This window comes from Eptatretus burgeri, chromosome 15 (assembly GCF_056783735.1).
Source record: "Eptatretus burgeri isolate ZD-2024b chromosome 15, Ebu_testis_v1, whole genome shotgun sequence".
Taxonomy (NCBI): Eukaryota; Metazoa; Chordata; class Myxini; order Myxiniformes; family Myxinidae; genus Eptatretus; species Eptatretus burgeri.
The window spans coordinates 37,819,327-37,835,893 of NC_140975.1; the positions used below are offsets into that span (position 1 = coordinate 37,819,327).

General features: G+C 43.2%; 1 protein-coding gene and 1 pseudogene across 6 annotated transcripts in view; both read right to left on the minus strand.

Moving 5' to 3' along the window:
- The window catches only part of LOC147011942 (cytochrome P450 3A9-like), an 86,260-nt gene that overhangs the window by 50,293 nt on the left and 19,400 nt on the right, over positions 1 to 16,567 (minus strand). For 5 of the 6 annotated variants that reach the window (XM_085857735.1, XM_085857732.1, XM_085857734.1 and 2 more), the window contains one exon: positions 9,232 to 9,345. The exons of the other annotated variant lie outside the window; for it this stretch is intronic. In XM_085857735.1, the coding sequence (XP_085713861.1) occupies positions 9,232 to 9,345 (114 nt within the window). The remainder of the gene's footprint in view (positions 1 to 9,231; positions 9,346 to 16,567) is intronic. 6 annotated transcript variants of the gene reach the window in all.
- Positions 2,311 to 3,984, minus strand: LOC147011943 (uncharacterized; annotated as a pseudogene).

Here is a 16,567-nt window from a genome sequence, read left to right on the forward strand (position 1 = left end):
CTCAGCGGTGACGTCACACGTCGCCATGTAAACGAATGTAAAACGAAAAGTGTTTATTCTGCTTCAGAGATGAAAGTTGACTCTTGCCACTGTGTGCGATGCACTCTTACAGGTACGAAGTTTCCTTCAGTCCAGGTCACAGTACCGAGAAAAACGTGACGCGACCGCAAGGAGGAGCACAAAATTGGTCCTTCAGTATTAATATATAGATTATTATTATTATTATTGTTATTGTTGCGGTTCTCGGAACCGCATGCATACAACAGATAGGTGTCCCGAGACAGTTATGCCAGTAATATATGTGCAGATAGACCCCTTCCTTTTATTTAGTGGGAAAACAAGGGAGTGCGTTGCGATGGTCTAATTACTCTAATAGTTCGGATTATTAAATCATTTTCCCCTTTTATTTTATCCCCACTCTTTTTCTTTTCTTTTCTGAGGTAAATCTGCCTGCTTGCCCCTCGTTTCGTCTACCACAAGCGTGTACCAACGTCTGCCCGAAACCAGACATGTGCGGCGAGTCACGTACGCTTTGGGCGGGGTGCACCAACGTTTGCCCGAAACCAGACATGTACGGCGAGTCACGAACGCTTTAGCAGCAAGGTGGGCGGGGTGCACCGACGTCGACCCGAAACCCGGCCCAGGCTGGCGGACCACGTGAGGGGTCGGAGCCAGTCAGAGCGCCCGACTCGGGCGATGACGTTGGATTTAGCATGGCCCCTCCCCCGAGCCTCAGGCTCTATAAAGGACGGAGAAATCCTCCGTGTTGAGAATGGTGTTGAGAAGTGTTGGTTGTTCGGAGTGGTGATTTCACGTGGTGTGTTCCTGCTTCTCGACTCCGCCCACATCTCGCCTCGACAGCCCGCCTCCTGTTCCTCGTCTCCGTCCACACGACGTCGACGAACCGCCTCCTGTTCCTCGTCTCCGCCCACGTCTCGCCTCGACGAACCACCTCCTGCCCGGTCCCATCTACTGCTCTACCTTCGCGCTCTGGAATCCGCCCTTCTCCACAACACGATTTCCACACGTGCAGCTGTGGCCAGAACAACGCGACTACTGTCGGGTACCGCACCACAGAGCATCCCCTCCCCTCGAAACGCCCAGGTACCAAGAGCATAACCTCAACCCCCTCCCTGGCTGCAAAAGTCCCTTCTCATTTGGGTTTCTTTTTCTGTGTGTGTCTGAGTGTGCTGGTGCCTGTCTGTTAAGTAAGCCTGTAGAAGAGCATTATTGTTGTTACTGTTATTAATCTCATGTCAAGTCTGCACTGTGTCTGCATTGGTAAGTTGCTTGTATTATTGTCACACAACCTCTCTCTCCTCTTTCCCTGCGTCACATACCCAATAAATATTTGTCGTACCACATACTTTTCCTTGCTTGCTTGTTAATAAATAATTATCATTAGGAATGTTCCCAGCTCGCCTTTGTCTTTTCTCTCATTGGTCCAGCATGGTTCGAATCTAAGTTTAGCCTGGTCTTTATTCCCAATGATCCGTTCCTTCTAGCTGGTACGTCCTTGGCAGTGTCGCACGGCTGCATTCGATCCGGAGAGCGGAACCAATCCGGTTCGGACAAGGCGTACTGAGGGCGTGGTTCCCCGGAAATCAAACCACGTAGTTAATTAGGTAACCCGATTCCATAGACGAGAGGACCCTAGGTCACGAGGTTGAGTTATTGCCGTCCACGGTCGGTTATTGTTAAGCGACCCTCCGTGTCATGGAATTATTAGTCATTGGAAAGGGTATGACCTGCACAATCACAAGAACCCGTCAATTATTCAATCAGGGCATCGATGACGTCATCAGGGGTCAAAAGGTCACGTTAAAGGGCCACAAAGTCAAATTTCACGCCCATCCTCTTTGTCATCCACCCTGCACCTTAAGCGAATGAATCTTTTGGATTCTACTTTGCTTGATATGAAGGAAAGTGTACATGTATAGGCAGTTTTTTAAACTAAAACAAATTATTTAACTTCAGTACAACATCATTAACCCTTTCCGCAAAAATACCGAAAATATTGAAAAAAATGAATTTTTGTAATAAGTTTCCTGTGAAATTGCAGTTTTACACATATTTGTTTTCTCTGCCTTTTTGTTTTGGTAAAAGGCTTTACATGTTCCAATGAGTCCTGAAATACAGTCGATGTATCATTCTCTTGGTATTTTCACTTCCACTCCTTACTAATTGATATGGGAATATGCATTATATAGAGATCGTGTGTTAACGAGTTACTATAATACGCAGGCCCACAACTAATTCATGTTGAAACATTATTACGACTGCCAAAAGTCTCAATGTTCATATTTTAATCTAGTCTTCGTTATCACTGAGAAGTTCTTCATAGTCACAATCTTGGCTGGACTGTTCTTCCTCAATGTCATCATCACACTGTTTCATCTCTTCCGTAGTCTTCTCAACTAAGTCTATCAAGGTAGGGGGAAGTACTGGGCCGCAAGACCACACTGGCTCCAAAACACCCTCCTCATTTCTTTCCCAACCTTGTTCAGGATCATATAGCTTTGGAGACCAGAAGATTGGAATATCTGCTCGCTCGTAGATAGCAAGACGATGGTTCACTCAACCAATGTGTGGGATAAGGTTGTCTCGGCAAGGTGGCAACTGGGAGAGGTCAATCTTACATTTGGTTGTCAGTTGCTCATCTTCCCCAACCATCTTCCTCAACATGATTCCACGAACAGTGTCAATAGATTTCTGTCTGGAGTAGCCGTAGATCAGACATGTGAATGCCTCAATATCATCAATCGTTTCTGGCTTTACAGACCATTCATCCCCAAGTTTTCTGAAAGGAGATGAGTACAATTATATGAATTGCCACACAAAAGTTAAAAGAAACTGTGATAGTCAGGGGATTTCATAGATAATAAAACAAATACCTGAAAGCTTCATGATAAATTGGATGACGTTGTAACTTATTGAGGGGTCTGATCTTGCCCTTTCCCTCGAAGGAACTTGTTACGTCTTCCCCGGTGAACACGTACAGGCCCAGGACCATCTTACTTTTGTCGGCACCCATGGATTCTGCCATTTGACTTATGTTGACAATCTGACGATGTTTACCAGTTCCGATGTCAAGAAAGATGGCAAGACCTGTTGTGTTAGCATAAAACAGGAGGATGACAAATATATCGGTGTCTGGTGTCCTGACTACAGCTGACCTGTAACCCAGTTTGGCTGCATACTTCAGGTACAGCACAATCCTTGTGTCTGTTTCCTCCTGATTTGACGTCAACTCATGAATTTGTTTTCGTGTCTTTGAAGTCAGGTCTTCAGCTTATCACTTATGAAATCTGGATTTGGAAATCCACAGCATTCAAGTTCTTGGACGTATAGGTGGCGGAGTGTTCCAAGTTGCACGACCTCCTTCTGCCCAATTACCCTCTCACGTATAAAATCCAGAACTACATTAAATGAGCTTTGATGAGCTTCAAGCTTTTCATCTTGCTTGTTTTCAATACTTCTGTTGGCTTGATCACGTAAATAATTCACATGTCTCAGTTTGAATGAACTATGACAGGATTTATGGAAACGAACCTCTCTTGCAAACAAATCTTCACCTGCCACCTTGTGATGTAAACGATTGTCTCCTATTCCTAGGGCTTGGGATTCAATACGAGTCCAAGCTGCTTCCTTTCCCTTGAAAGATGCAAACTGGACACAACGTTCAGTCCTTCCGGAAACTTTCGTCTCAAGCATTTCACAGAAAATACATTCTGGTGGAAAAATGTTCTTGGAAGAGGTTGATGGTTTATGAGGGGATCGAATTGTTGAGGGTTCATCGTCTGGTACGACACATTTCAAACGATCCTGATGTTTGGTAAAGGCTTGATAGCATCCCCGGTGATAGCCTGTCATTTCTGGGTCCACACCATCAAGATTGTCTGGAATTAACCTACACACAGCTTCCATACGAGCGGGTGAATCATGAGACTGAAGGAGCCGTTTCTCACGAAGATTATGTAACATCTCAAGCTTTTCCTGGGGAGGACCCCTTATATTGTGTAATGGTATAAATTCACCATGCTGTATGCCACTCACATGTAAAATACATACAGGAGGAGGCATCTGCAGTTACTCTGAATTGCAACCATGATCAGTTCGGCGTTTCTTTACCTTTGACATGATGAAGCCACCACCACCAGTTAACTACAACTAAGCATGCACTACCACCACTGGAGCACTAATCCATAATAGGTGTTACCTGAAAAAAAGACAATTATCCACCACGAATAAACTACAACTACAAGCAGGTATGCATGCTAGCAGATATTCAATACAACCGCTAAAACATTAATCAAAATCACAGTTGTCTGCACGTCCTGTAACAAAAAAAGACAACACGGTCAGTTGACGAAATTTAACACCACCACTAAAGTGTTAAGGTCGTTACAATGGCCTCACCTGTAACAAAAAAGAATGTTAATAACCATAGCCATAAACTATAAATAAACAGTGAAATTAATTATTTGTATGCGAAGGACACACTCACACAGTAAACTCAATATAGAACCGCATTTTCTCAATATTTTCGGTATTTTTGTGAAAAGGGTTAATGATGTTGTGCTGAAGTTAAATAATTTGTTTTAGTTTTAAAAACTGCCTCTACATATACACTTTCCTTCAAGCAAAGTAGAATACAAAAGATTCATCCACTTAGGTGCAGGGTGGATGACAAAGAGGATGGGCATGAAATTTGACTTGGTGGCCCTTTAACGTGACCTTTTGACCCCTGATGACGTCATCGATGCCCTAATTGAATAATTGACGGGTTCTTATGATAGTGCAGGTCATACCATTTCCAATGATACCTAATTTGTACCTGTAACTAATTTCTTTCTATGCGACAAGGTCCTTTATATTACCCCTACCCCTTACTTTTACGTCCTAAGAAATTCAAGATGGCGGACAAAAAAAACGGCGAAACGACTCACATGGGACATTTTTTGGAATGGGAACAAAGGAAATTCTGTTCCCACACACCTCAGGGATTGTAAAAATGCAGGTTAAAAAAAATGTATCATGGGGGTGCATGGGACCCCTATCTTCCTCCTCAACTATATCCATGAGCGACGGCATACAATTCTCGGGAGTCTGGTGGGAATCGACGTAGTGGTGGGAAAACCCCCACCTCGTGGTCTTCTCACCCGACCCCGCCGGCCCGCAACATTATTATTACCTCCGCGACTGAAGGTGGATGGAGATCATATTTTCACCCCTGTCTGTTTGTTACTTGCAAAATCAAAGCTTTTTCAAGTATATTGGTCAGTGGATTTTGTTATTGTGTCTGTCTGTTTGTTTGTCAATCGCCTACAGGTCACAATTCCAAACCAATCGTCATGAAACTTTAACTAGTTATAGAGGTCGTCTCAACTGAGAAGCCTCTTGATTTTGAGGTCAAAGGTCATCTTGAGATCAGATTTCTAAAATCATCATTTTTCATTTGATTGATTTGAAACTTGAACAGGATTTGTACATTGCATCACTGAATTTGGAAACAAACTATTTCAGGTCAAAGGTCATCTTGAGATCAAATTTCTAAAATCGTCATTTTTCATCCAATTGACTTGAAAATTAAACAGCAATTGCAGAGTACATCACTGAATTGGGAAACCAACTATTTTTGAGATCAAAAGGTCAAAGGTCAACTCAAGGGCAAACTTCTAAAATCATCAATTTCAATCTGAAAAATAATCAATTTTCATCCGATTGACCTGAGCTTAGATTTAGATTGTCAATTTTAATCTTTATGAAATGGACAAATTAATGTATCCTTGGAAACCTTTGGAGAGGGGGGGTGGATTTTGAAAGTATTGTGCTCTGCATGGTGTCTTTTTCTTGTTTGTTTATGAACAGGATATCTCAAAAAGTTGTAGACGGATTCGGACTAAATTTGGTGGAAATCTTGGGTATTTGACACAGACGAAAGGATTAAATTTTGGTGAACATCTGGATCGGATCTGGATCTGGATCCGAGAATTTTTAAAGTGATTTTTCACCATTGAGGATGGGGCAAAAAAAACGATATGTAGCAGGATTTCTGAAAAGGTTGTTGACTGATTCAGAAGAAACTTGGTGGGCAGGTTTGGTATGTAACAAGGAAGAAGTGATTCAATTTCGGTGAAGATCCGAATGCGAATTCAGATCCGAGAATTATTGAAGCGATTCTTCACCATTGAGTGATCGGGTGAAAATGGTATATAGCATGATATCTGAAAACATAGGAGCAATACCCCTGGGCACTCACCTGGTAGCAGCTATAAAAGATAACCAGGGAAACACTGGTAAGCATGGATGACCGACAAAATATGTAACGGAGAAGAAAGTAAATACATATCGATTTTTATTTTAATGACGTGAACGAACTTTGGTATATCATTGATGATAAACGTTGTGGTCAAGTTTCATCGAAATTGTGTGTGTAGTTTCAGACAAAAAAGCAAAGACATATTTTGGGGGGCAACCCCGCCATATACCCACTTAAACCCCCATTTTTGTAATGTCATGAGCAAACTTTGGTACATCATGGGTGATGAAGGTTGTGGTGAAGTTTCATCGGAATTTTGTGTGTAGTTTCAGACAAGAAAGCAAATACATATTTTAAGGGGCAACATCCCTCCCACCCACCGCCCACCCCCATAGAATTTGAGACCCCAATCTTTATAATGGTGTGAACCATCTTTGGTACATCACGGGTGATGAACGTTGTGGTCAAGTTTCATCGAAATTGTGTGTGTAGTTCCGGAGAAGAAAGCAAATACATATTTTTGGGGGTAACCCCGCCTTATACTCACTTAAACCCCAATTTTTGTAATGTCATGAGTAAACTTTGTTACATCATGGGTGATAAAGGTGGTGGGTAAGTTTCATCGGAATTGTGTATGTAATTTCTGAGAAGAAAGCAAATACCTCTTGGGGGGGGGGCAACCCCCCTGTAAACTCACTCCGTAGACCCCCTCAAACCACGATTTTTTAATGCTGTGAACAAACTTTCGTACGTCACGAGTAATGAAGGTTGTGGTCAAGTTTCATCAGAATTGCATGTGTAGTTTCTGAGAAGAAAGCAAATTCCTATTTTTTTTTGCTGGGGGAAGGGTCGGGGGAGTGGGGGGCAACTCGCGTAGACCTCCTTCGTTGCCGATTTTGTTTTTTTTTTATGCCATGAACAAACTTTGGTCTATACACAGTGATGAACGCTGTGGTAAAGCTTCATCGAAATCGTATGTGCAGTTACCCTGCACTCGCAAAGTGAAAAGCAGAGTTGGCATTTGGTTGTGTATTTGTGTATGTATGATGTATGCATTTGCGTGCGTGCGTGTGTGTCTGCATTTTAAAAATTAATTTTCTCGGCAACTGTTGGTCAAATTGACACAAAATTTTACCATAGGAGTGCCTCCACCTGTGGAATATTTTTATTCATAATTATGACGTCATAGCTCACGTGGTGAATACCATCTTGTTTCAGAGAAGAAGTTGCAAGTATTTGTGGACAGATGGATGGACAGGTGGATGGTGTGCCATTGCATAAGCTTCCAGGAACTTCATTCCAGGTGAGCTAAAAATTATGGACAGATTCAGACGAAACCTTTCAGGTTTAGTTCAGGTCCGAATCCAGATCTGGCTTATCAAGTCAGGCCAGGTATGGGAGCATGTGCCAGAACAGCGCGTCGCTGCGTCCACTTTCCACCGGTACTCCAGGGGCCTCCGTCTGGCCACCCCCCAGGAAAATGCCAGGCCCATCCCCATCTCCTTGAGATGTCGGTCAACCTGCTGCAACCACGAGGCACGTGGTCGGCCCATTGGCCTCCTCCACTCACGGGACTCCTTCGCTGAGAGAAACGAGCCACATGTCCAAACAGCCGCAATGACGTTCACAGACTATGCAGGCAACAAATCTCATCCGAGTCTCTCTCAGCAACCGCTCATTGGACACAAAATCCAACCAGCGATAGCCAAGGATTCTCTGAAGAGACCTGGTACCAAAGGAATTAAGTCTCCATCTCAGATCCTTGGTCAGAGTGCAAGTCTCGCATCCATAGAGCAAGACTGGAAGCACCAAGGACCTGATGACTCGGACTTTCATCCTCCCGCACAGGTACCAGCAGCGCCACACCCCATGATCCAGTGAATCCATGACTCCCCAGGCCCGACCCAGACGTCTATTGACCTCTGACTCACAGCCAGCAGAGACATGAATATCACTGCCAAGGAAAGTGAATCTCTCCATGACCTCAACATCCTCACCACAAACAGACACAGACAGGACAGCAGCATCCAAGATGTCATTGAAAGCCTGGATCTTAGTTTTGACCCAAAAAACCCATAATCCCAGCGGCTCCGACTCCTCATTCAGCACCTCGAGGGCCCCCAAAAGGATATCTAAAGTCTCCGCAAAGATGACTGATCAGTGGGATACAAAATGCAAACTAATCAGCTTGGCGGATGTATGTGTTCTACTGAGTAACCATTCCAGTTATTATTATTATTCTTTGACTTTTTTTGGCCTTTTCTTGCTGTATTATTTTTTAACAATAATTTTCTCAGCAACCACTTGTCCTGTAGACCCAAAATTTTCAGAGAAGGAACAACCCCCCCCCCCCACCCTCCCATGAAGAATATTTCACTTACAATTGAGATGTCATAGGTCACGTGATATGGCAGCAATCTTGGATTAAATGCAAAAAATTAAAGCATTATATCTCTGAAATTGCTGATCGGAAAAATTTGAAACATGGCGCATATCATTCTACTCCGAATGGGAAATAGAGGATTGTAAAGATAATGTCATCCATGAAGTGACAGATAAATGTTTAATCAAAATCCTTGTTTTCCATTGAGATTCAGGATACATTTCCAGGCCATAACATTTTTACCAATTTAGCTTTTGTCATCAAGTCTTCAAAAAGCCTTTATTATTAGAATGTGGAGAACACAAATGAATAAAATGTACAATTTTTTTTTAAACTGTGATTTTCATCAAGTTTAGTTTGAGTGCAAAGACGATGCGGACAGGCTTTGCATTTTGAGATGCTTTCTAGTTTCTCTTGTTTTGCCTGCCATAATGAAGAAAGATAATTTCTTTTAAAACCTTTGTGGGAACTGCACTCCAGACAAAACCAACTCATACAAAAACAAACCTGTCAAGTGTCAGAGATTATCTTGTTAATCATGGAAAGAAAATGTGCTCCATTTGTTTAATAAATGAATAATTTTCACCTCTTTGAGTTTGCCTGTACTGAAGCTTGGACTGAGGATACTACGAATCCTCTTCCAAGTATCATCTTCCACTACAGACACCGCTTCATTCAAAATGCCAGACATTTTCAGATTCTGCAGAAACGTAAGGAGAAAAAAATATATCAGATGAACTCACATCGTCATCCCAAAGTACAGCAATTGGAGTCACATACAGGCCACATCCAAAATAGATACCATCAACTTCAGAACATTGCTTCAACCATGATATATATATATATATATATATATATATATATATATATATATATATATATATATATATATATATATATATATATATATATATATATATATATATATATATATACATTGTTGCGAATTCGCGCCCGCCGGTGTGCGGACGCCGCGTCACTCGAATCGCGACCGCGTTGCCCACCGGACGGACAATTCAGTCGTGACCCTCCGGGAACTATCGCCTGGAGCCAGTCATGGGTGGGCCTTTCGACCTCACCACAATCGTGCCAATCGTCCACCTGTGTAGGATAGGGTTGTTCGCCAAACTCGACCTACCTAAGTACCCACACGGATAGTAAACTGGGCGATCGTACCTTGCCACAGGTCGACTCCAGACACGAACCGCTTAAGCGGTCCGTTCCGTGCTACAGTGATAACCGAGCGGTGTTATCGTCGGCCTCGACGGTTCCGATTAATTACCGGGCGTATTAAGCCCACTACGAACCCTTTACGTGAAGCAGGATGGAGGGTCAATAAAGAAAAGACGAAGCGAAACGGGAAAACAGTTCACACAAAGCACATTTATTTCCCGGCACACGGAAAGCACATATATACAGCCAAACAGTCAAAATGCACATATAGCAACCAAAACAAAAGCAACAACAACGCAGAGTTACTACCGACTATGCGCACACACGGCAACACTTATACAGTTCTACTTTACAGACGGCGCCAACACACATTTACTCAAAAGCAAAGGAAAGAAGCCACCCTCATAGACAAGGGGGCAGACAGGCCTGTAGGCCAATTTTGCGCGTGACCTGGAGGAGCGGCCAGGCCCGCGAGACCGGGGGGGGCCTACGCGCGTCCTCGTGACGCGTTGGCAGACGAGCCGCAGATGTGGCCGCGTGGCTGTGCCCCGACTCCGTGCTCCTTGGCGGGTTTCGTTGGCACGACGTTTGGAGTGGGGTTGGAACGGGGCCCCCTTTTTGCACTATCTCAGCGTGGGGGAAAAGGGGAATTATTGATGCCCTGGGGGAGGAGAATGGCTGGCTGGCTTGTGTCCCGCGACGAGCGATCCCACACCGCAGCCTCGTCGCCGACCGCCGTCCTTCTCGCCTCAGACCCAAGCTCCTTTGCCTCTTCCCGCAACTCTTCTCAGCAGACTCCAGAACCCAACTCGAAGACACACCGATCACTTCGCCACCCGACTCGACTGACTCTCCATACCACCTGGTTCGACTGACTCCATTCGCCTTGCGCTCGCCTTCTTATAGGCCGGCAGGAACAGCTAATATGCAAATATCCAGATCAGGATGACCTCGGAGGCGGAGCCACGCTCGCCTATTGGTCGGGGGAAAGGGGGCGTGAATCTCCCCTGATCCTAGAATTTGCATATATCGAATTCACACAGACGCGCCTGGAAGCAGCCCTGCGCTTGCTAATTAGACGGAGGGGAAGTGGGCGTGTCGCGTTCTTGATCTGAATTCTTCTCGGAAAGGCCGCTATTTGCGCTTGCGGCTCGGTGTGTTCGGCACCAATCGCCGAAGGGGCCCGAGACAGCCCGATGCTCAGTGTTCACAGGTGGTGCGGGAATGGCCGTAGAAGGAGAGAGGTGAAGGTGATGGAGGGTTTTCGGTGGTGGTTTGATGGTTATGGTGCCGTTTGGGAATGGTGGTGATGTGATGATGTGGGAGCGAGTAGTGAAGGTAAAGGTCGTGGCTGTTGGCGTTGTTGTTGTTGTCTGATGGTTGGAGCGTAGTTGTAGTTGGTGACGATGGCTGGCGTGGTGGTTAAGGTGGTTGTTGTATGATGGTGGTTGAGACGTGGTTGGTTCAAAATAAAGATAGAACAGAAAAACGGCTATCTCAAAGCGTCACAGCCCGGATGAATCACATAAATTCCCTCTATACAACGGGTTTGGGGCCAACTACACATGTACTTAGAGATATCTCACCTACGGGCCCTTCATGGTGTAATGCGAATTTCCACAGCCGTAACAATATATATACTCGACTGACTCTCCACCTGGTATATACATACATATATATATATATATATATATATATATATATATACATACATATATACATATATATATATATATATATATATATATATATATATATATATATATATATGTGTGTGGAGCTGTTGAACATCTCCCAACACTGAAAAACAGCCATTATTGGTGAAAATATTTTAAACGATCGAAAGTAACCTTTAAAAGTATAAAAAGGTGTTGTTTTCATTCTATTGATTCATCTTCAGAATGGAACATCTGGCTCGCAGAATGAGAAGATAATATATATTGTGATAAAGATCTGCCTGTCACATTAACCAAAAACAGGTCTTCGTGCTAATGAAAGATCAATGCTTTGCCAGTCCGGGGAGGGAACGCAGTGCTGGGGGGAGTTTTTGTTTCTGTTACCTCAAAGGAAAATTATTTCTGAGGATGGCTTTTCAAATAGAAACCTGATGAAATTGGGAAAATCATGAAAACAGATGACAGCACAAGAGGGGGTAGAAAAAAGTGTGTATATATGTATATATATATATATATATATATATATATATATATATATATATATATATATATATATATATATATATCAACTAAACTGCTGAGAGAGTTGGAGTTAGATTGAACTGACCCACTGCATGTATGCTGTGTCTTTCTCTCCATGGCCATGTTTGATGTGAATTAAAAGGCTTTTTTCTACAATGATCAGTGTGGACATTGCTGGATCTCAATCAGCAGTGGAACTTGATCTCGACATATACATATATATAGATATATATATATATATATTTTTTTCTTTTCAGGAAAGCCCCAATGATCAAAAATGTCCAGGGCTCCTTCTTTAACTTCTTTTTTTGAGCACACGATTTGTTATGCAGGGGTTTGAGGTCAAATCCCACAGAGTATGTTAATTAGATTTATAAATGAACAAGCAAACAAAGTTAATATGAATATGTGGGAAAAGTACACACCCAGACCAGGAATCAAACCCAAGTCCTCTGGTCTGGTGAACCATACCAGCGCTCTGTCATATGAGCTATCTGGGTGACCCACAGGCTGCCACGCAATTCCTCCACATGTAGATGTCACTCTCTTTCCCTCGCTGCTTCCGGGGCACTTGCTGCCAACCATAGTAGTAGCGAGGGCCTGTCCACGAGAGGGTCTTCCCCCCCCCCCCGTGGGGGAACAAATCCATGTTTGCTATTATTCACCACAGGGGGCGTAGTAAGATTCGATTCCTGGTCTGGGTGTGTATTTTTCCTCACATATTCATATTAACTCTGTTTCCTTGTTCATTTATAACTGTATTACTACTCCCCCTCTGGTGAATAATAGCGAACATGGATTTGTTCCCCCACGGGGGGAAGACCCTCTCATGGACAGGTCCTCGCTACTACTATGGTTGGCAGCAAGTGCCCCGGAAGCAGCGAGGGAAAGAGAGTGGCATCTACATGTGGGAGAATTGCGTGTCCAGCCCATGGATCATCCAGATAGCTCCCACTTAGTGGGAGACAGCCCGGGGGGGGGGGGGATTGTTGTTGTGTATTGTGTGTTGTGTGTTGTGTGTTGTGTGTTGTGTGTTGTGTGTTGTGTGTTGTGTGTTGTGTGTTGTGTGTGGTGTGTTGTGTGTTGTGTGTGGTGTGTGGTGTGTGGTGTGTGGTGTGTGGTGTGTGGTGTGTGGTGTGTGGTGTGTGTGTGTGTGTGTGTGTGTGTGTGTGTGTGTGTGTGTGTGTGTGTGGTGTGTGTGTGTGTGTGTGTGTGTGTGTGTGTGTGTGTGTGTGTGTGTGTGTGTGTGTGTCTGGCCAGGTCATAACGTTTTTTTGCCCTATGAGCTTTTGTCATCAAATTTTCAACAGACCTTTATTGTGAGAATATGGAGAAAATAATTACAAATTGGGTCAAAATGTGAAATGGCAAAGTCATTGTAATTATAAATAGCCCTTATCAGTCCAGTGGCAGCATGTTAAATGCACGGCCATTAATTTCTTTTTTGCCTTGGAGACGAGTTCCAGGAATGTGTTCGCTAGGGGGAGAGCTGATTTCATTGAGGCCCCCATCCATGGAAACTTTATTTCTTGACAGGGTAAACTATCAAAAGTGTTCAGAGATTTTTCTGTAACTTCCTTTTTGATAACCTTAAATTTGAATAAGAAAGTTGTCATTACAAACTTCACATGACTGAATACATTATCCTCCCCACCTCTCTCCCTCCCCCTCCACTCCCCTTCCTCCCCCCTCTCCACTCATCCCTCCCCTTCCTCTCACCTCATCCCTCCCTCTCTACTCCCCCACCTCCTCCGCCTCTCTCCCATCCACTCTCCCCTGACTGGCACTCCACCCCCACCTCACTGGCCATCCCCTCTCAGCTCACAGTAACAGGATGCACACAAAATTATGATTAGGTTCCTTCACAAGGAATGGCAGTCTCGTGGGTATGTCTGTGTTCTGGAGAGGAGGGATCCCTCTTTGTGACTTTTGACAAAGATTGCCACAGGGTAATATCAGTTGGCGACATAGTTCATTGTGAGGTGGTCCCCTCCACTCTCCTCCTTTCCACTCTTCCCATCTTGCTCCCCTCCTCTCTCCCATCCCCCTCCTCCCTCCACTCTCAACTCCACGTCTCTCGCCTTCCCTTTACTTGGAAATAGAGATGGATATTTTTGACTCGTCAAATTTAACTCACCCATAATGTTCACCTCTTCAGAATAGGTAACCGATAATGATAATGGTAACATGATAATGCGTCAAGCGCAAGATACTCCAGTTTATGAATCACTTCTGTGTTTATTTATTTATTTACCATAGAGCTTCTGTGTGCCTGTATGTCTAAGGCCATCACTTTTTTCCCAATTGTGCTTTTGTCATCAAATCTTCAACAAACCTTTATTATGAGAATATGGAGAACACAAATTAATAAAATGTACAACTAGAAAGGATATGAAAATGCCAAGCCCATCCGCATCCACTTTGTACTCAAACTAAACTTTATGAAAACGAAAATTAAAGAAAATTCCACATTTTATGAATTCGTGTTCTCTACAATCTCATAATAATTGTTTCTTGAAAATATCATGACAAATCTCATTTGGTAAAAATGTTACAGCCTGGACATATACACTGAATCTCAATGGTAAACAAGCATTTTGATCGATTAAAATATTTATGGCTGGTAAACCACTTCACCGATGGCATTATCCTTACAATCCCTCAAGTCCCTTATTCCCCCATTGGGAGTAGAATGAGATGTGCCAAGTTTCAAATTTTTCGGATCAGCGGTTTCATCAACATCATTTTATTTTGCGTTTAATCCAGGATGGCAAACATATCACGCGACCTATGATGTCACAATTATAATTAAAATATTCTCCATGGGAGGTCGATCCTACCCTGACAATTTTGTATCAATTGGACAAGTAGCTGCTGAGAAAAAAAATGTTAAAAAAAATAGCAGAAAATGGCCAAAAAAGCATTGAAGAATAACAACAATAATAAATATAACAGCGCGATGTCGCCACGCTGTAATAATAATGATGATGAAAATTGTTTTAACAAAATTATTAATTTGTCTTCTTGATATTATCATAATAAAGCTTTCTTGAAAATTTGACAACAAAAGCTCAAATGGTAAAAACGTTACGGCCCGGACAGACAGACAGACAGACAAGCCGGTAGGCGGCGATGGGTCGCCGAGCATGGAAACTATAAGATATAGAGCAAAATGGATGTCACATAGTGGACAGGGAATCACCTTAAATTATGCATATCAAATCTCATCCAGTGCCATCTACTGATAACTACTCGGTATCCATTTGAAAAGTACCAAAAATGCGGTTTGAAATCGGAAATCCCCAAAGTTCGAGGGGGTGCTGTGGGTGAACAAAGATCTAAATTGAAAATCCGGCTTGATCGTTTGTGCACAATGTATTCCAGACGATTAGTGTGAATTTTCATGACCATCCGACCATAACCCGAGGAGGAGTAGCATTTGGCGCGAAGGCACCTCCAGCTCTCGCATATTATCGATTTTTGCACTCGCTGACCTTTGACCCCTGACCTAAGCGAAATCGGTCAATATGTCCTGAGGCAAAGTTGTAGTACTCATTGAGTACCATGAACCTGCAAAGTTTCATTCGTATCGATGCACTCACCTGGTCGCTAGGGGGCCTTCAATTTTCGTCAATTTTCACGCATACCCTAATTGTAGGGGGCGCTGTGGGTAAAGTATTCCATATATCACAAAAACCGGAATATATTTGATAGAGCATCACCTGTAGATCATTCGTGCCAAATTTCATAACCCTACGTGGGATAATGGCTTTCGGAATTGATTTCGCGTGAACAGTACCGATTTTGAAGGCTTTTCGGTTGTTGCTAGGGAACCAAAGCGTCCCTAGCAACCATTACAATTTCCAAAGCACTCGGTTATAAGATGTCCCTACCACCCGAGTTTGGTCAAAATCGGCCCACGTTTACTACCAATTATGCTGAGGACAAACGAACAAACAGACAGAATTACTGACAATAAGGGTCACCTATTTCGGCAATCCAACAGACACACACACACACACACACACACACACACACACACACACACACACACACACACACACACACACACACACACACACACACACACACACACACACACACACACACACACACACGGGTGGACCTCGAAAAATCTAATCATGCATCAAATAAAAATTATTCGTCAGATTTCATCAAGCCAGTCAGCATGCACGGTACACGCCTCCCTCAAGCTGTTCCTGTGATAATTTTGTTAAACCATCCGATTTCTGTTGGCTTTGTTCTTCACGATGTCTTTTATTACACCTCCCATAACTGAGTAAAATGTGCTTCACTCATAATTAAAACTGTGCCACCACTTGTCAAAAGTTGTCTGCTCAATTTACATATCCTTTTTGAAAGTTTTCCCCATCAACGTTTGTGTACAATTTATTTGTTACACATAAAATAAATGTATAGTAAACTAAAAGTGTGAATGAGAGGTCACCACGTCCACCCGTAATTTCAATACGTATAGGGGCCGTTCAAAAATTACGGGATTCTAGAGGGGGAAGGGTGGGGGTTGTATGT